Source organism: Trachypithecus francoisi, unplaced genomic scaffold (assembly GCF_009764315.1).
Source record: "Trachypithecus francoisi isolate TF-2019V2 unplaced genomic scaffold, Tfra_2.0 Lachesis_group12, whole genome shotgun sequence".
In the NCBI taxonomy this organism is placed as follows: domain Eukaryota; kingdom Metazoa; phylum Chordata; class Mammalia; order Primates; family Cercopithecidae; genus Trachypithecus; species Trachypithecus francoisi.
The window spans coordinates 81,255,356-81,274,387 of record NW_022681457.1 but is presented as its reverse complement, the minus strand read 5'-3'; the positions used below and the strand labels follow the sequence as shown (position 1 = coordinate 81,274,387).

General features: G+C 53.9%; 2 protein-coding genes across 16 annotated transcripts; one reads left to right on the top strand and one right to left on the bottom strand.

Moving 5' to 3' along the window:
* TMEM125 (transmembrane protein 125) lies at positions 1 to 4,149 on the top strand. 10 transcript variants are annotated; one of them, XM_033226802.1, is made up of 5 exons: positions 1 to 244; positions 685 to 950; positions 1,802 to 1,871; positions 2,340 to 2,376; positions 2,735 to 4,149. In XM_033226802.1, exon 5 carries the CDS (start codon positions 2,877 to 2,879, stop codon positions 3,534 to 3,536), a length of 660 nt encoding a protein of 219 aa, XP_033082693.1. In that variant the 5' UTR covers positions 1 to 244; positions 685 to 950; positions 1,802 to 1,871; positions 2,340 to 2,376; positions 2,735 to 2,876; the 3' UTR covers positions 3,537 to 4,149. The 10 variants fall into 10 exon arrangements, with proteins under 10 accessions (XP_033082693.1, XP_033082687.1, XP_033082694.1 ...); XM_033226796.1 differs by having other exon boundaries at positions 2,340 to 2,495; XM_033226803.1 differs by having other exon boundaries at positions 1,802 to 1,879.
* A 9,870-nt stretch (positions 4,150 to 14,019) lies between these two features.
* On the bottom strand, positions 14,020 to 17,329 carry CUNH1orf210 (chromosome unknown C1orf210 homolog). Of its 6 annotated transcripts, none has more exons than XM_033226791.1 (4): positions 17,123 to 17,329; positions 16,389 to 16,571; positions 14,737 to 14,853; positions 14,020 to 14,592 (listed from the first exon to the last, which is right to left on the bottom strand). In XM_033226791.1, the coding sequence occupies exons 3-4, from the start codon at positions 14,753 to 14,755 to the stop codon at positions 14,270 to 14,272; spliced, it is 342 nt and encodes a 113-aa protein (XP_033082682.1). In that variant the 5' UTR covers positions 14,756 to 14,853; positions 16,389 to 16,571; positions 17,123 to 17,329; the 3' UTR covers positions 14,020 to 14,269. The 6 variants fall into 6 exon arrangements, with proteins under 6 accessions (XP_033082682.1, XP_033082680.1, XP_033082679.1 ...); XM_033226789.1 differs by lacking the exon at positions 17,123 to 17,329 and adding an exon at positions 16,923 to 17,085 and having other exon boundaries at positions 16,361 to 16,571; XM_033226788.1 differs by lacking the exon at positions 17,123 to 17,329 and adding an exon at positions 16,923 to 17,085.
* Positions 17,330 to 19,032: the final 1,703 nt, after the last annotated feature.

Genomic DNA, 19,032 nt, shown 5'->3' with positions numbered 1-19,032 from the left:
TGGCAAATGACTGACCTGGTGCATGTGGCAGAGGCTTTATGAGTCTTGTGAAGGAGTGTGGCGTTTATTCTGAAGTGTTTATTCTGGGAGCTCCTGTCTCCCGCCTGAAAGGCCTTCACCTCTCCTCCCTGTTCACTCAGATCCTGCTTCCCCAGTAGGATCCAATCTGTGGGGCAAGCCAGGTGCTGGAGAGAGAATGAGCGAAGGGCTTTTGGAGGCTCCAGCCTAGGGCCAAGGAATGGAGGTACTGGGACTGTGTTTGTGGTCTGCTGGTGTTGGAATTTGGGGCTAAAGCTAGGTCTGAGGTTGGCGTTGGGTTTGGGGGCTGGATTCAGGAACAGGAGTCGAGGTTCGGGCTGAGCATGAGGTTGGGATCTAGGACCTTAGTCCAGAATTTGAGTTGGAGTTAGGAGCTGGGAGCTGAGATTTCTAGCCAGATTTGAGGTTGGATTTGGAGTTGGAACTGGAATTGAATTTGGAAATGGGGCTGGGGGTTGGGGCTGAGATGTGCGGCAGGAGCTGGGGCAGGGGTGGAAGCTGGGAGTTCTAGCTAGGGTTTGCAGCTGCAGCTGGAGTTGGGGGGTGGTTTTGAAGCTGGAGCTAAAGTTAAATCGGGTCGGAGCTGGGGAATGGGTTGGCGCCCAGACTCTGGGGCAGATAGACAACATTCCTCCTGCTGCCCAGGTCGGCGAATTGTGTTCCCAGCCCTAACAGCAGCGGACAGAAGCCCCTCCCTTCCCAGGAATGCCTCTGCCCAGCAGAAGGAGCAGTGCCACGTCAGCCAATCCGCTCAGGCCCTGCCCTGGAAACGACACCTGTTCATCCTCCTCCCCTCAGGCTCACCTGAGTGCAAGTTAGGCAGGTGAAGTGTCTCCCCGGAAACCGAGCTAGAGTGCCCCACCTGCTCAGCCCTGCCTTCTCAGATCGGATCCAGCACGTCCAGGCTTCTCGTGAGTTACCCATTGTCCCCCCACACCCCACCACCCCTACGTTCTCCCACTCACTTTTCCCCTGAGAACCTCCACCCTGCTCCCAGCCTGGCCCCCGCTGTCTCAGCACACCTCTGCAAGCACTTTCAGACCAGTGAAGTCACAGCCCAGGGGAATGCTGGGACAGACTCCATGGCCACGCCCACCTCCCCCACTTCCTTGGGGGCATTGGAACCAGCCCCTGCCCACCTGGGGGGTAGGGGTCAGCCTCTGCAGAGGAGTCTCCGGGAGGACAGATACCTTGTCAGGATGTAACCTGTGTACAGCCACATAGTAATATTCCCAGAATGACCCAGGACCTACATCTTCTGCCCTGTCCTGCTTTGGAGAGGTAACATCGTTTTCATGTATTCAAAAAGCACACTTTGAGCATCTATGCAGGCTCTAGGCCCCATTGGAATTCTGAAATGAAGATGTCAGGTGGCTCATCCCCACCCCTCAAGATAAATGTTATTGTCCTCGCTTTTCAGATAAGGAGACTGAGGCTGTAGATGAACCACTCAGGCTTCCTGGCGCCTCCCCTAGACCCCTCTCCTGGGCTCTGCAGGGCTCTGGACTGACTAACCCCCACCCACACTTAGCACAGGCATCAGCCTGCTTGCTTCTGTCTCTGTCTCCTGCTGCAGAGTGGGGCTCCTTGAGGGCAGGGACCTCATGTGCTTTATTTTTGCCCAGTGTGAGACTTGCTGTCCTCTGGAAGACAGGTTAAATCAGCAACCACTGTTAGGTGCCTGGCCATGCTCCTACCGGTGGGAAGGACTGGAGCTGGGGTTCAAATCCAGAGCCCTCTTTTTTCCTTTGCTCCACTTTAGAGAAATCGTGGAGGAGGATGGCATGAGGGAATGGCGAGTGTGGAGAAGAGCAAGGGGAGCAGAAAGACCAGTGAGGAGGTGGAGGCGGGAGCTGTGGATACTGCCAGAGCAGGGAACTGGCTAAAGAAGTGTTTAGAGGTGGAGCCCTGGGGACAAGATGTGGATTAGATACTGCAGAGGGAGGAGGAGCTGACTGAGAGGGCGGTGATGGCATGCCTGAAGTGAGGAACGCAGGAGGAGCAGGTTGGAGGACGATAACGAGCTTGAGTTGGGACCTGTTGCATCACAGGGACATCAAAGTGACAAGTGACTCAGGAGGGAGATGTAGGTTGGAGAGAGGAATTTGGGAACTGGCAGCTTATATCACCAAACTCATGGCTGTGGGATTGGATGGGATGTGAGGGGAGGGAGGGTGTTAGGGGTCTGGTCCTAACTCACAGAGAAGAAGGAGACACAGCCCTAAAAGAGAAGTGTCAAGGTGAGTCAGGCTTCTGGTTCCAGAAGGGTTAAGTCATAAGCACCCCCTCCATCCCCACAGCTCCCCCCCAGGAACCAGCGGTGACAGCTGAGGCCATGTGAGTAGGATCCTGAATGAGGCTTTATCTCTGGCTGTTCGTCCCATCGTCCACCGTGGCACCAGCTCCCTCAGCCAGCCGGGATGGGACCAGCGACTGAGACAGCCAGAGGCAGAGAGGTCAGGACCTGGGTGAGGGGATTCCCTGGAGGGTTTTGGGGGGTACTGTATGGGCAGGATACTCTTCTGGGGTCATTGGAGAGCCATTTCTAAGGGACAGTGCTACAGAGGGGGCTTTCCCAAGGGAGATTCGGGGGGACACTGGGGTGGATTCTCAGGGGTCATCCCCAAGGCTCCCCAGGTGGGACCATGGGGGACAGGTGGGCTGGGAAGGTAAGACTGTGATTCTTCCCCTACAGGTGAGGGTGACTATATCCTGGACTGTGAGAGGAATGGGACTCTGGGCCTGTAGCTACCAAGCAGGTGGCGGGTGCTCCAGGCTGTGATCTGCACCCTCTGACCCCTGACGCTGACCTACCCTGACCTCTGCCTGACCAAGCCATGTCTGAACAGGAGGCTCAAGCCCCAGGGGGCCGGGGGCTGCCCCCGGACATGCTGGCAGAGCAAGTGGAGCTGTGGTGGTCCCAGCAGCCACGGCGCTCGGCGCTCTGCTTTGTCGTGGCGGTGGGCCTCGTGGCAGGCTGTGGGGCGGGCGGCGTGGCACTGCTGTCAACCACCAGCAGCCGCTCAGGTGAATGGCGGCTAGCAACGGGCACTGTGCTCTGTCTGCTGGCTCTGCTGGTTCTGGTGAAACAGCTGATGAGCTCGGCTGTGCAGGACATGAACTGCATCCGCCAGGCCCACCATGTGGCCCTCCTGCGCAGTGGTGGAGGGGCCGATGCCCTCGTGGTGCTGCTGAGTGGCCTCGTGCTGCTGGCCACTGGCCTGACTCTGGCCGGGCTGGCCGCTGCCCCTGCCCCTGCTCGGCCGCTGGCCGCCATGCTGTCTGTGGGCATTGCTCTGGCTGCCTTGGGCTCGCTTTTGCTGCTGGGCCTGCTGCTATATCAAGTGGGCGTGAGCGGACACTGCCCCTCCATCTGTATGCCCACCTCCTCCACCCACAGTGGCCATGGCAGCCATGGCAGCATCTTCAGCATCTCAGGACAGTTGTCTGCTGGCCGGCGTCATGAGACCACATCCAGCATCGCCAGCCTCATCTGACAGAGCCAGAGCCCTTCTTCCCACGCCGGCCTCAGCGTCCCCAGAGCCGAGCCAGGGTGTGAGTGCATGTGGACGCTGAGTATACGTGAGTGCATGTGTGCCCCCAGGCTGGGTCAGCTCCTCTGTGGATTGCAGAAGAGTGGTGCAATGTGATTAACAGCCCATGTGTTCCTACACATCCACATCATGGGAGGGTTAATGCGTGCCTCCTTGGAACTGGGTGTTTGTGTCCATGGAACTTCCTGTCTGTATCTCAGGTCAGTAGACGCAGATGAAGACTCTCAAGCCCCATTTCCAAAACCCCTCAAATCCAATCCTGTCCTGTAACATCCATCAAAGATTTCCATAGGGGTGACTGGTGTCCACCCAAGACTGCATCAGTGCCTGCTCATTGAGGAGAGTAACTGCTGCCAGGCAGAAAGAATATGGGCTCTGCAATGAGACAGACCTGGCGGGGACTCCCCCGTTGAGCACTAGCAGCTGGAGGAGTTGGGAGTTTGTGGCTATCATGGTTGTGTTCATCAATTGTGGGGATGAAATGTCATTGTGCATGGAAGGTGGGGCTCGTGGCTGATGTGCAATAAAATGGCGGCTGCTGTTGTCATTGTCTCCATCTCAGGATCTCACCTCAGAGACCCTTCCTCCCCTACCCCAAGCCCCGCCCCATCCAAAACGAACTCCTCACTCCTATCTCAGCCTCATAAACGGTGCCTTGAGGGTCTCCTCAGTCAGGCCTGTAGTTTCTCCTGTTAGGTAGGGAGAGGACGGACTGGATGCCAGCCTTGGGAAGGTGGTTGGTTTCCAGTCCCAGGGAGAGGTGAGGGACCTGAGTCCTTCACATTTGCTCACATGCTGGTTCAGGATGAGGCCTTACGTGTTTGGTGTTATCAGCTGGTTTCTCTGGCAACTGCACCTCCCGTTGGCTGTGCCTCAGCGGATTCCCTGAGGGCGACTGGGAGGCTACAGCTCCCTACCCCACCTCTGAAACCAGAACATCCTGCATCTGGGCAGTGGCTGCGCCAGCTGGCCTGCTCTAGGTTCCTGGTCATGGGAGAGGTGTTTCAAACGCCCTAGGGTGGTAAGGGTCACTTCCTGCTTGGAGTCAGCCCTGGGAGGATCCCCCCTCTGTAGCATGCAGTGCCATTTCCTGGGTGATGGAGATCCACAGGAAGCAGCACTCAGGTGTTTCATCACTTCCTGCTTCTCGAGGTGCAGACTGCATGAAGCCCGTGGAAGATGCCCAGAGAGGCAGGGAAATGAGACCTGTCTTCAAAGAGATGTTACAGTACAGAGGCTCTGACAACAAAAAGTTGACTTTCGGCAGGCAACGTCAAGGATGTCTCCTGGAGAAAACACCGGGCTGACAGATGAGGGGAAGAGTGTTGCCAATGGAGGGAGGGAACAGTGTGAACAGACCCGGGAGAGAAAGACAAGGCGTGTCCCAGAACGCCAAGGACAACAGAAATGGCTCCCCTGGGTGCTCCAGGGGTGCCTCATATCCACCATATTCCAAACTGACCCTGCTCCTCTCATCTTGAATGAGCTCCTCTCTCTCACCCAGAAGTGCCATGCTCAGGGGGCATCTAGGTTAGAGATTCGGTGGAGTGCTAGATGGCACCGTCACTGTCTCCTCACCAAGTCCAGTGACAAATCACCAACTCCTCTGGTTTCCCTCACACAGATTTGTCTGGCAAGTCGTATCTTCATGCTCACTGCCCAGAAGGGACCCTCTTCATCCCTGCCTGAGTGGCACATCAGCCTCCTTCTCTCTCCCTGCTTCTGCTCTTTTCTCCTCTTCATTCCCCTTCCCCTGGCCATGCACACGCACATACCTTGAGCCAGAGTGATCATCCTAAAGTTAAAACGAAAATGTGCCTCAGAGCCTGTCTGTGGCTGCCCACCCCTTCCAGGCTCCCTAACCTGGTTTGGTCCCACTCAGAAAACCCCGTGAGCAGCCCGCTGAGCTATTTCCACCAACTCCCCAGGCCCTCTCATTTGTGCCAGCCTTTACGTGTTCTGTGATCTTTGCCTTCTCGTCCTTCAAGATCCAGTTCTCCAGGGATCTTCCTTGGCCCTTAGACCAGTGAGTTTCCCTCTTTCTATGCCCACAGCACCCTCCATTGTAGACCCATCTGCAATTATTTCTTTTTGTGCCTATCTCCTTGATCAGGTGAGCTCGTCCTAACCAGACTGGCATTGTGCTCATCTGCTCATATGCTCATCCCTTGTTCCCAGCATAGGCCTGACACAGAGTAGGTTCTTTTTTTTTTTTTTTTTTTTTGAGACAGAGTCTCCCTCTGTTGCCCAGGCTGGAGTGCAGTGGCAAGATCTTGGCTCACTGCAGCCTCTGCCTCCCAGGTTCAAGTGATTCTCCTGCCTCATCTCCTGAGTAGCTGAGATTACAGGCGTGTGCCACCACACCTGGCTAATTATTGTATTTTTAGTAGAGACAAGGTTTCACCATGTTGGTCAGGCTGGTCTTGAACTCCTGACCTCATGATCCACCCACCTCGGCCTCCCCAAGTGCTGGGATTATAGGTGTGAGCCACCGCGCCCAGCCGACACAGAGTAGGTTCTTTATTGGATGGATGAAGGACTCTGGCATGGCCAGATGGCAATGTGTGTGCAAGGAGCAAGGAGAGACCCACCTATAACTGGGAGGGGATAGGGAAAGTAGGCCACTGCCCCTGTTGGCCCTGAATCTGTCCCTCCCAAAGCCCCATACTCTCTACCGCAGTTGTCACTCTTCTTGAGTTCCCAAGAGCAATCGATCACTATGACCCACTCCTGGCCTGATATGGGACTACAAAATGTCCTGCTTTCCTGTAATATGGGGAGAAATACCCTTTCCTTTCATCTGAGACAGAGTTAGACTCTTGTAATTCTCACATTATTTCTTTTTTTTTTTTTTTTTTGAGATCGAGTCTCCATGAGTCACCCAGGCTGGACTGCAGTGACGTGGTCTCTGCTCACTGAAACCTCTGCCTTGCAGGTTCTTGTGCCTCACCCTCCCGGGTAGCTGGGATTACAGGCGCATGCCACCTTGCCCGGTTATTTACAATATTTCTTTTAAGAAACTAAAGAAAAAGTAGAAGCACAAAGGCTCAGAAAATGGGGAAAGAGGGGGTTACCTGGCATAAGCATCTGACTGAGCAGCTGCCATGGGCGAGTCCAGCACCAGGCTCTCCCGGGAAGGACGGGAGATGGAGACTAGGGCTCATGGCCCCAGAGGACTGACCCCATAGGGTAATGAACACCCAGCTATAACAGGAGACAGGTGATGGTACGAGCTACATGAGGCACAGGCAGGGCAGAAATGTGTCTACCTCCTCCTCAATCACTAAACTAGGCTTTCCACAACCTCTTGCCTTCAGCCTGCTCAAATCATTTCGCTAAATACTTTCTTTGCTTCCACTGCAACCAGAAGCTCACTGGCATCTCCGTTCTCCCTCCGTAAAGCTGCTGCCTCCTAACTTCACTGCCCTCTCCTGTCCACCCCCTTACCATCTGGTTAAGGTTCTATGGCCATCATTTCACCTGCTCTTTGACAGACTTGTCAAGTCCTTAGCCCCCTGCCTTTGGGTCCCACCCTCCCAGCCAAACCCCCTCCATGGACAAATCCACCCATCTGCCTTGGATGCACCTGCCCCACTGTGAGTGGCCATTAGAGAAATCTGCACAGCCAGACAGCCTGCTGTCACTGTGAACTCCTCTATCAACTTCTCAGCTGAGGTCAGGCACAGTGGCTCACGCCTGTAATCCCCACACTTTGGGAAGCTGAGAGGGGTGGATTGCTCGAGCCCAGGAGCTCAAAACCAGCCTGGGTAACACGGCAAAAACCCTGTCTCTACTGAAGATACCAAAAAAAAAAAAAAAAAAGTTCTCATCTGAATCTGCACTGCGGTTCCTCAGTGACATTGCCTTTTCCTGGTTGACTCCTGCTCCCACAGTGACTCTCCACCCTCTTCACCACCCCCAACCCCAACATCCCCTCCCTCTGCACTCACCTCCCACCCCCAGCACCACTGTCTGCAGAAGACTTAGCCTCCTCCCTTCGTGACAAGGCGAGAGCCCGTGACAGGAGCCCTTCACCACGGCTCCCACCAAAGCTATCCTCCCTTACTCCTGCTTGGCCAGTGGCCTTGGCAACCCAGCAGAGGAATTTGGACTTTGTCCTCAGGACACTGGAAAACATGGAAAGACTTTCACCAGGGGAGTAGGATACTGTGGCCAGAATAGGATTTGGGACTTGCTGGCTGCTGTGTGGAGCCAGGGATTGGCCTTAGAAGAAAAAGAATGAGAAGAAATGGCCAAACAGCCCGTCTCAGCTGGCCACCAAGGGACAAGAAGCAGCTGGCCCAGCTAGAGAGTTTGGGAAGAGTATCCCAGAAAGAAGGAATAGTACAAAGAAGGGTCCAGACCTGGAAATCTAAACTGGCATTAGATGAAGGAAAAGGCCAAAACGGGGGCTGATGGAGAGATAGCGTAGCCTGGTCTGGACCTAGAGACTCCCCTCGGATGGTAGTGAGGTGGAGAGAGGGACTTGACACATGTTCCTCCTGGGTTTAACAGTCAAACTCTAGGTTCTAAGCCATGTCCCTTCATATCTGAGACTGGAAGAATGTGCTCTAGAAACTGCTAAATCTAGGCCGGGCACGGTGGCTCATACCTGTAATCCCAGCACTTTGGGAGGCTGAGGCGGGCAGATCACAAGGTCAGGAGTTCAAGACCAGCCTGGCCAACATGGTGAAATTCCATCTCTACTAAAAATACAAAAATTAGCCTGGCGTGATGGCGGGCACCAGTAGTCCCAGCTACTTGGGAGGCTGAGGCAGGAGAATTGCTTGAACCCAGGAGGTGGAGGTTTCAGTGAGGCGAGACCATGCCACTGCACTCCAGCCTGGCAACAGAGCAAGAGTCGGTCTCAAAAAAAAAAAAAAAAAAAAAAACTGCCAAATCTGGTCCAGTCCAGGTGGTCCTCACATCACATCCAGTCACATCTCACAGGAGACCTCGGGCCTCTGGACACTCAGGTCTCCTTGAAGGAGCTTCTTCCAGGCCCCAAAGGACCTGCACATGCCCCGTCATACTCAGCTCATGCAGGAGCACAAGGACAGGGGCTGCCTTTCTGCCTTCTGCAGGGGACCTGTGAGACTCCCCTGGGCATAGCCCTGGCAGCCACCCCAGATACCTGGAGGACAACAGAAGCTGAGGACCAGGCCCAGCCAGGGATGGGCCACACCAGCTCTACCCTCATGACCTGCTCTCCAAAAACTGGACCTTGTGTCCTGAGACTTCTCAGCCCCTATTCACTGTAGAGGGTGAAGGTGGGAGGACCCAGCCCAGGCAAGATGAGAGTCCAACAGCCAAGAGGGTCCTTCTCTGAGTCTATTTCATTGTTACTTCAAGGTGAGATAATGGTGTTATTGTGGAGTGAGGTGGGCAAATTACAGTGAATTTGTTTGAGCCTCATCTTCTCAATCTATAACATAGATTAAGCAGGGCTGTTGTAAGAAAATGTTAGAACAGCCGGGCACGGTGGCTCACGCCTGTAATCCCAGCACTTTGGGAGTTCAAGGCAGGCAGATCACTTGAGGTCAGAAGTTCAAGACCAGACTGGCCACCATGGTGAAACCCTGTCTCTACTAAAAATACAAAAAACTTAGCTAGGCGTGATGGTGCATGCCTGTAATCCCAGCTACTCGGGAGGCTGAGGCAGGAGAATCACTTGAACCCAGGAGGTGGAGGTTGCAGTGAGCTGAGATCGCACCACTGCACTCCAGCCTGGGTGACAGAGCAAGACTTCCATCTCAAAAAAAAAAAAGTGCTAGAACAACATCAGTACTATTATTCTACAGCATCAGAGATTCTAATTCAAATCCTTTGCTGTCCTGACCAGATCTTCCAACCTAAGTCCTGAGAAAGACAGTCCAATCCCCAGCAGGAAGGGAATGAGGAGGAAGGAGACCGCCAGCCCCTCCCTCAGGACGAACACTGGTTACCTCTTATGAGGAGCTGTTGCCCTCAGGGATATCACTAACGCTGCAGAGCACTTGCTCGGCTCGGTTCCACTCGACATAGACTCATTTCATCCTGACAACAACCTTATGAGGTAAGTACTGTTATAATCCCCGTTTCACTGAGAAGTTGGGGCACTGAGAGGCTAAGTAACTTGCCCAAGGCCTCCCAGCATATACATGGCTGAGCCAGGATTTAAATTCAGGTAACATGTGCCCTCATGTCACTTTGCCAGTCTGCTAGGAAACTGCTGGAGTTTCCTTTTTTTTTTTTTTTTCTGAGACTGAGTCTCTCTCTGTCACCCAGGCTGGAGTGCAGTGTCGCCATCTCAGCTCACTGCAAGCTCCACCTCCCAGGTTCACATCATTCTCCCGCCTCAGCCTCCTGAGTAGCTGGGACTACAGGCGCCCGCCACCACACTCAGCTGATGTTTTGTATTTTCAGTAGAGACAGGTTTCACCGTGTTATCCAGGATGGTCTCGATCTCCTGACCTCGTGATCCACCCGCCTCAGCTTCCCGAAGTGCTGGGATTACAGGCGTGAGCCGCCGCGCCCGGCCAACTGCTGGAGTTTCTTAAACGTCGTGTTGGTGGCTTTGTGGGACTCCATCTTTGGCCTCCACACAGTGCAAGGGATGTTGCCTGGCCTTTGAGGCAGCAGGATGAGACAGTGGGTGGCTGGGTTGGGATTCCCAAGGCAGAGAAGGTAGTGGTAGCTGCCAAGGAGTGGAGGACAAGGTGAAGGGCCAGGGGCAGAGGCAGGCGGGGCCAGGACCCGAAGCCAGAAGAGGCCAAACCAAAGAGTGCCTGGCCGAATCCCAAGCTCCCAGCAGCTCCAACACTCCTAGCCCTTTGTGCCTCTGGGCCTAGGTCATGCTCCCTCCTTGCACTTGGGGCCAGGCACGCAAACCACAGTGGGAAGAAATTCCTCCAAGGAATCAAGGCCTTCAAGAATAGGGTCCAAGGCTCTTGTGACTCCAGGGCCCTGCTCAGGCAGGCTGGCCACCCACAGCAGGTTCTGAGGGGAAGCCCTGGCTCGGGCACCCTGCGGGGCATAGGCTCAGCAAAATCAACTGTGAGTCTGGGATCAGGCCATTACCTTCTTCTCCTGGGTCCCTCAGAGGTTCTGACTGATGCCCGAAAGAGTACAGGAGAACAGGGCCAGCCGAGCACAGAACTGCACGCAGGGCAGCTCCTCTGTGGTGGGAGTCGAAGGAGCCCAGGGGCAGGGGGCAGGCCCAGCTGCCTGGGCAGCAGGTTTTCCTTGTAGGCCAGGACATGCCCCTTAGGTCAGCCTCTGGGGGTCTCCTCCAAGGTCTCAGGCTGGGGCAGCCTCTGCTCTCTCCAGGCCTGTGAGGGGCAGACCATCTCTGGACTCAGGAACCATGGCCAGGTTGGGGTTCACGTGAGCTGGGCTTCCCTCCTCTCTGCTTCCTCCAACTCCCTTGCCAGGCCTTGGTCCGCTGACAGTCTTGAGATGTGTTTCCCACTCCACTCCTCCCTGGTGATCTCATCCACTCCCGCTCTCAGTGACCCTGGTGCCAAGTGTTCCCAAGCCTGTGTCTGCAGACTAGACTTCTCCCTGTGAACCCAGCAGCCCCGAGGCATCTCCCCTGAAATCCTGCATCCAACATTGAATCCCCATTGCCCCGACCTGCTCTTTGTCAATGCACCCAGCAACCAAGCCAGAAGCCAGGGTGGTTTTTTCTGATACCTACCTACTCCCCATATCCAAAGTCAACAGGTCAGGTCCTATCAGCAATTCCTCCCTCCTGTCTCAGAGTCTGTTCCTATGTCACACCTTAGTCAGGTCTTATCACCTTCTCTCAGTGTCTCCCCTCTAATCCATCTCTGCACAGCAGCCAGAATGACTTTTCTAACATGATTATGTCATGCTCTTGCACAAAAAGAGTCCACAGATGAGCCTCCGTTGTTCTTGGGTTGAAGTATGAGCTTGGCATCCAAGACCCTAACAGATCCAGTCCACTCTTGGGCTTCCTCACTGCCATGGGCACCTCTCAGACACTACACTCAAGTCCTCCTCAATCTCCCGCCAAGCATTTGCCAGTGCCTCACTTTCCTTCTGTACCAGCTCATTCCTCAAAGGCTGACACTGTACTTGGGGAACACATGGGGGCGGCTGCCTGGCTCATGAGAACTGCCTCTTGTCTGAGAATGATCTGGAACAAAGAGATGGGCTCCCCAAACCGTGTCCCTTGGACTCATAGCAGATTATGCTTTAAGCCCATGTATACTTGACCAAAGCTAGGCCAAACTGATTCCCTTGTCTGAGCACTTGAAACTTGGAATTGAGAGTTTGGAAGTCCTGGTTATAGAGAGTCCCATCACTGCCCCTAAATGACAGGATGCTAGATGTGAAATGCCTGACCTCTGGCTGTTGGGATTGCCTGCTTCCTGCTGTCCCTCTGATTCCATGCAACAGCCAGGATTCTCCCCCAAACTGCTTTCTATTGCTTGCAATTAAAAACAGCTTAATTCAAGTCTTTTCCATCTTAAAACTAGCTCCCTTGCGCAAGAATCTGAGGATACAGAATAAGACACAGTCTGTGGCCTCAGGGAGCTCCCAGTTTAGCTATGGGGGCAGGCATAGTAATGGGCAAGTACAAACTGTCATAGAGATTAAAATAAGCCTGTAAATCCCAGCACTTTGGGAGGCAGAGGTGGGAGGATTACTAAAGTCTAGGAGTTCAAGACAAGCCTGGGTGATACAGTGAGATGCCATCTCTACAGAAAATAATTAGCCATGCACAGTGGCACATGCATGTATTCCCAGCTACTTGGGAGGCTGAGTGAGATGGGAGGATCACTTAAGCACAGGAGGGCGAGGCTACAGTGAGCTGTGATAGCCCCACCATCATACTGCAGCTTGGGTGACAGAGAGAGACCCTGTGTAAAAAAAAAAAAAAAAAAAGATGGCCAGGTGCGGTGGCTCACACCTGTAATCCTACCACTTTGGGAGGCCGAGTCACCTTTTGGAGGGCAGATCACCTGAGGTCAGCAGTTTGAGACCAACCTGGCCAGTATGGAAAAACCCCATCTCTACTAAAAATACAAAAATTAGCTGGGTGTGGTGGTGGATGCCTGTAATCCCAGCTACTTGGGAGGCTGAAGTGGGAGAATCGCTTGAACCCAGGAGGTGGAGGTTGCAGTGAGCCAAGATTGCGCCACTGCACTCCAGCCTGGGCAACAAGAGCAAGACTCTGGCCGGGCGCCGTGGCTCAAGCCTGTAATCCCAGCACTTTGGGAGGCCGAGACGGGCGGATCACGAGGCCAGGAGATCGAGACCATCCTGGCTAACACGGTGAAACCCCGTCTCTACTAAAAATACAAAAACTAGCCGGGCGAGGTGGCGGGCGCCTGTAGTCCCAGCTACTCGGGAGGCTGAGGCAGGAGAATGGCGTAAACCTGGGAGACGGAGCTTGCAGTGAGCTGAGATAAAAAAAAAAAAAAAAGAGTAAGACTCTGTCTCAAAACAAACAAACAAAAAGATGAAAACAAAATGTGGGCAGGACAATACTAGAGAAGGGCTCATGGAAGGTGTCGTGGAGGGGGGAACATCTGAGCAGTGTCTTCTAGCTCTGAGAGATAAAGCCCAGCTCAAGAAAAATAAAAATGAGTGACAACTTTTTATTTTTATTCAAAATGAAAATAGATTTATTAATTCCTGTGAAAAATATATTATAACCAGATTACCCACTTTATTTATGGGAAAACAATTCATTAAGAAGCTGGCTGGGCACAGTGGCTCACGCCTGTAATCCCAGGACTTTGGGAAGCCAAGGCGGGCAGATTACCTGAGGTCAAGAGTTGGAGACTATCCTGGCCAACATGGCAAAACCCCGTCTCTACTAAAGATATAAAAATTAGCGGCCAGGTGCAGTGGCTTACGCCTGTAATCCCAGCACTTTGGGAGGCTGAGGCAGGTGGATCATGAAGTCAGGAGATCGAGACCATCCTGGCTAACACAGTGAAACCCTGTCTCTACTAAAAATACAAAAAATTAGCCGGGCGTGGTGGCAGACACCTGCAATCCCAGCTACTTGGGAGGCTGAGGCAGGAGAATCGCTTGAACCTGGGAGGCAGAGGTTGCAGTGAGCCAAGATGTGCCATTGCGCTCCAGCCTAGGCAACAGAGTGAGACTCCATCTCAGGAAAAAAAAAAAAAAAAAAGGAAAGAAAAAAGAAAAAATGAAGCTTGGCACTGGTTTTCACCTGCACAAATGTTACCATCTGGGCATATTTGAAATGCTGGCAGGTAGGCAGGCCATCACAGTCATAGAGGATTTAGGAGAAGAGTAGCATAGGCAGGGGGACCAATGTGAGCAAAGGTGCCTGGAGAAACTGCATGGGAAGTGGTGGGAGGGAGAATAACATTTAGTTGGAGAGTAAAGTAGGGGAAGGCAAGAAAAGAAACCAAGAGGCCCGGAGGCATGATCACAGAGGGCCTTATGTCCACACTCAAGCCTTTGTTTGGCTTTACCCTGAGAACAGCAGGGAACCATTGAGAGTTATTGAGCAAGAGAGGGTCATTGTCACTTTGCTGGCTAGTGTCAGGGAAGTGAGGTTTACTCCATCCCTGACCAACCTTTAAGCCCCAGCCACCTCTGTCCCTGAGGTTTGAGGAACCCCTGTGTCATAACCACTGTCCTTAAGCTGTCAGGCATGGAGGGAATGGGGAGGGTCCAAAGATGGGAGCTCAGAGGGAGAAGTTGTCCCTGCTACCCTCTGTCCCCAGCTCGCCAGTCCCAGGCTGAATGTAATTGTCCTCGATGAAGCCATCATCATCCTCATCTTCAGCCACCTGTGGGCGGCCCCCCGTTCCTGTCCCAGGCAGTGGGCGGTGCCGGTAGCTGGCATGGTATCGGCGGCAGAGGTGGCATTTGGCAACAAGTGCGATGAGGAGCGAGAGGACCACAGCTCCCAGCACAAATCCTACCAGCACAGGCCACGCCCGAGCCCCAGTGCCTGGGCCAGGGGCCACAGCAGATGCTGTGGGGAGCTCCGAGGGCCCCACAAGTGCTGCAGAGAAAGGGACAGCATTATAGGTGGGCCCCAGAGGGGGCTCCCTGGAGAAACAAACAGGAGTGCGGGTAGGGTCCTTCCCCCAACCCCAGCCTCTAAGGGGAATCCCCCCACCCCCATCATCCTCCCACTGTCACTCACTTTTGTTTGTCTCATTCATAGAGGGGCCTGATGACACCAGTGAGTCTCAGCCTCAACCAGAAAGACCCCTGGCTCTGAGGAGGCCCCCAGATGCCAGGCAGCCCCAGGGCACAAGTCCTAGAAAATAACATAGGTATGGGTGTCAGGGATGGTCACAGGGTGCACTTTCCAGGTCACACTCACAGCGATGGTAGTGCTGCACAAACTCTGGCGACTGGACAACTGACCACCAGTTGTCCACAGAAGAGAAACAAGCTGAGCCTACAGAAACTGGCTATTTGTAAGGGACCATCACAAGGTTTTGCTCTGGAAGATGCTAAAAAAAAAAAACTAAATTGTAGAACTTACTGAGCATTCCTTATAATTCAAGCACCAAGCATCATGCTCACAAAACCCGGTAAGGTAGGTATACACATTATCCCCACTTTATAGATGAGGGCTCTGAGGCTGAAAAAGGTGAACTGACTCAACCAAAGTCCTCACATTCGAACCCAGAGCCCAGTCTGTTGCACTGCTTGGTAAGCTAAGGATGGGAGACAGGGGCAGAGGTGGGTCCTGGCTCCCAAAGGTCAGAAAACAGCAATTGCTTGGAGCTACCCAGTCAAAGCGGAGACCACATATGTGGAGAGTGATGCAAGTCCCTACTGAGGACAGGGGCCCTGGACACAGCCAGAGCAGCCCTGGCCCTTCTGCCTCTAAGTTGAAAGCAGCTGCTGCCCACCTCTACTCTCAGCCCTTCAAGCAAATCCCTGTCCATTCACCTCTACTTACAGGAGGCCCACACTCTGCCCCTAGAGGGAGGCTGAAGCCAGGGAGTATCCAAATGAGGATCACCTGAATCAGGAAATTATCACCCAAGGCTGGGGACACCTACAGGAGGAACACTTCAATTAGGGGAGTAGCTGGAGGAAGATCATCCAGGCTTGGAAACACCTGGAGGAGGAGCACCTGGATTAAAGGAGTGTCTGGAGGAGGCACACCTGAATCTGGGGAGTATCTAGAGGAGGAGCATGAAAGTTAGAAGTACCTGGCAGACGAAGAGCTAGGGCAGGAGCATATCTGCAGGTGGAGCACCTGAACCAGGGGAGTCCTTGGGGGCAGAGTAGCCAGGCTAGGGAAGTACTTAGGAGAGAAGTTGAGGGGAGTACCCCCGTATATTCTTTGATACAAGTGCCTTCAAAATTCCCCCCCACCTCCTCACGTCCAACCTGGCATCAAGCCCCATCATCTCTTCCACTAAACATCTCTGGAATGACAACACCCTTCTCTCCACCCCTCTGCCACAGCTGAGTCCAAGCCACCTTCCTCTTGTACTCTAGCCATAATCTCCTAACTGGTCTCCCCACCTCTGGTCTCTTCCCCAGAGTAACTGGCCTACAACCCAACTCTGACCCCATCACTAGCCTGGTTAAAATCCCTTTAAACGCTCCCCATTCCCCACAGTGCCTTGCAATCCAGCACATGGCCCTCAAGCCTAACTCTTCTTCCTCTTCTCCACAGTTCCCTCCCCAACACTCCAGACAGACACACACGCCACCCTCCCACTCACCCACCCTCCTGCTCCCTGGCCACACCCTCCTCAGTTTTGGGGGCCCCAGTCTGTCAAGGACAAATCAGACCATACCTGCCTGTGAGATTGTCCCTGGACCTACCCTGGGTGACCTGTCACCATCCTGCCCAGTCAACCATCAGTCAGAACCAGTCATTGCTAGGCGGGCAGCTCCCCGTGGTCAAGTGCTGGCTGATGGATCTGTACCCTCCCGCTGCAGGGAGCTGGGCACTCAGCCGCTCAGTGTGGTGCTTGTGAAATTAACGAGGGGAGCAGGAGAGACGTCCTGGGAAGGAGAGGTCACCTGCTCATTCATTTCTCAGCCTGCTGTGGGCCTCATCCTAGCACTAGGTCCGCAAAACATGAGAATGTGTAACACTGGAATGAACTGAATTCAATCTGACGTTTCTAAGGTTGTACTCCTATTCCTTTCCTCCCTGCCCTGTGAATTCTTCCCAAGAAGACACACACACACTAACCTTCCAAGGGCACATATACACTCCCCAACAAGTCTCAGAACTCACAGCCCACACTGACCTGCCCATCCCCCATACACACATACACATAGTCGCCCCTCCCCCCAGGTCACACTTTCCCCCACCAACAAACACACCCTCTGACATGCACAGACACCTACCCCCACTCTGATGTATAGCTTCTTTCCTGCTGCCAGGAGCCCCTGAGGATCTGTGCAGAGCCTGGGCACCCCCTCCCCGGCCCCCCGAGCCTTCTCTTCTGTTCCCACCTCAAGAACTGTGCACAGTCCGCGGAGTAGGCTTCCGGCTGGGGCCGGCAGAACCTGGACAGGTGGGCGGGTCAAGGCCAAGCTTGACTCACCTGCCGAGGCAGTGGGCGGGGCTGAAGTTGCAGGTCGGGCAGAGGGCGGGCTGCGGCAGCGCCTCCAGTGGGGAGGGATCATTCTACGTCTCCCCCAAGCTTTTGCCAAGAACTTACTTGATGGGTGTAGACCTCACCCTCACCCCCCAGTGCTGGGGGTTTGTACAGCTGGGATCCAGAGAAGGGTCCAGCGGCCCCTAGAGGGGCAGACACCTCAGCAGGCAGATGCTCAGGCTGATAAACAACTGAATGTCCGGTGACTGGTACAAAGTCCAGAGTTGAAGCAGGAGCTTTGCAGGCCTGTAAGGGTGGTGGGCTGGAACCAGAGCGGGTGGGGAGGGCATTCTTTCCAGGCAAAGCCAGAAGGACCAAGAACTCTCCCAAATTGCCTGCAAATGTGTGTGTAACTGTGTAGGGGGTGAGTGGTGGATCTGGATGAGGGCTCAACCTTCATCTGGATCTCAGGATCCTGTGACCCCACAAGCCAGCCTCTGAACCTCTCCCGGGTGCTCTCTGATTCCCTTTAGCTTTACTCCTCGTCTCTGGGCCTGGTGCCCCTGTTCTTCAAGTTCCAGTTCAGGAATCATCTTCCCTGAGCCCTCCCTCTACCCTGCAAGCCCTTACTCTTCCATGCCCAGAGCACCCACAGCATTCCTCATTATCTTGTGATTATTCGCTTTCCCAGGGTGGGGCCAGGCTTTGACAGCCTGTGGCTCCCAGCACAGTACTGACCCAGGCCAGGCTCCCTACTACCTAAGGGAGGAAGGACAGCACGTGCCGAGGCCTGGAGGCCCCAAATTCACAAGGACAGACAGGGCACAGTGGGAGCAAGGGCTGCAGAGAGGCCAGGTATGGTGGCTCACATCTGTAATCCCAGCACTGTGGGACGCCGAAGCGGGTTGATTGCTTGAGCCCTTGAGTCGGAGATCAGCCTGGGCAACATAGGGAGACCCCATCTCTACTACAAACACAAAAATTAGTTGGGCGTGATAACGCTCACCTGTAGTCCTAGCTACTGGGGAAGCTGAGGCGGGAGGACGGCCAGAGCCCAGAAGTTTTAGACTACAGTGAGCCATGATTGCGCCATTACACTCCAGCCTGGGCTACAGAGCAAGACCCTGTCTCAAAAAAATAAAACAGAGGTACGGAGAGGAGATGCAAACAAGGCATGGTAGAACTGTGGCTGGAAGGTGGAGGCCAGTTCACACTTGCCCTTGAAAATCTTAGGATGAAATCTGAACCCTCAGGGCAATCCCTTCCCACCTATCCTGCCTCCTCTGCTGCAGCTACACCAAACTATTTTCTTTTTTCTTTTTCTTTTTTCTTTTTTTTTTTTTTGAGACAGAGTCTCTGTCACCTAGGTTAGAGTACAGTGGTGTGATCTCAGTTCACTGCAACCTCCGGCCCCGAGGTTCAAGCGATTCTCCTCCCTCAGCCTCCCAAGTGGCTAGATTACAGGCATGCACCACCACACCCAGCTAATTTTTGTATTCTTAGTGGAGACAGGTTTTTGCCATGTTGGCCAGGCTGGTCTCGAACTCCTGACCTCAAGTGATCTGCCCGCCTCAGTCTCCCAAGTGCTGGGATTAGAGGCATGAGCCACTGCGCCCGGCCACCAAACTCTTTTCTATTCCCAGAACCCACCATGCCCTCTCATCTCCCTGGCTCTGCAGGCTCTGCTCCCTTCTCCTGGGACTCCTGCCTTCCCCACTCTCCACTGCACCCCTGCAGATGGTGGCCCTTCTCCCCCATATCCTGAACCATGTTGGGTGTGATTTTCTCTTTAGTTTCCCCCAACCTGTAAACCCTGGGAGTGGGCTCTGCATTGGTCTTGTTTCTATCATATCCCCCATATCTAAAATGGCAACAGTATACCCTTCTGAAACAAATTTGAGGAAAGAGAGGATTAT

What these genes read in the sequence shown, in the direction of transcription:
- TMEM125 (XM_033226795.1), top strand. Translation starts at nt 2,877, where the DNA reads ATGTCTGAACAGGAGGCTCAAGCCCCAGGGGGCCGGGGGCTGCCCCCG.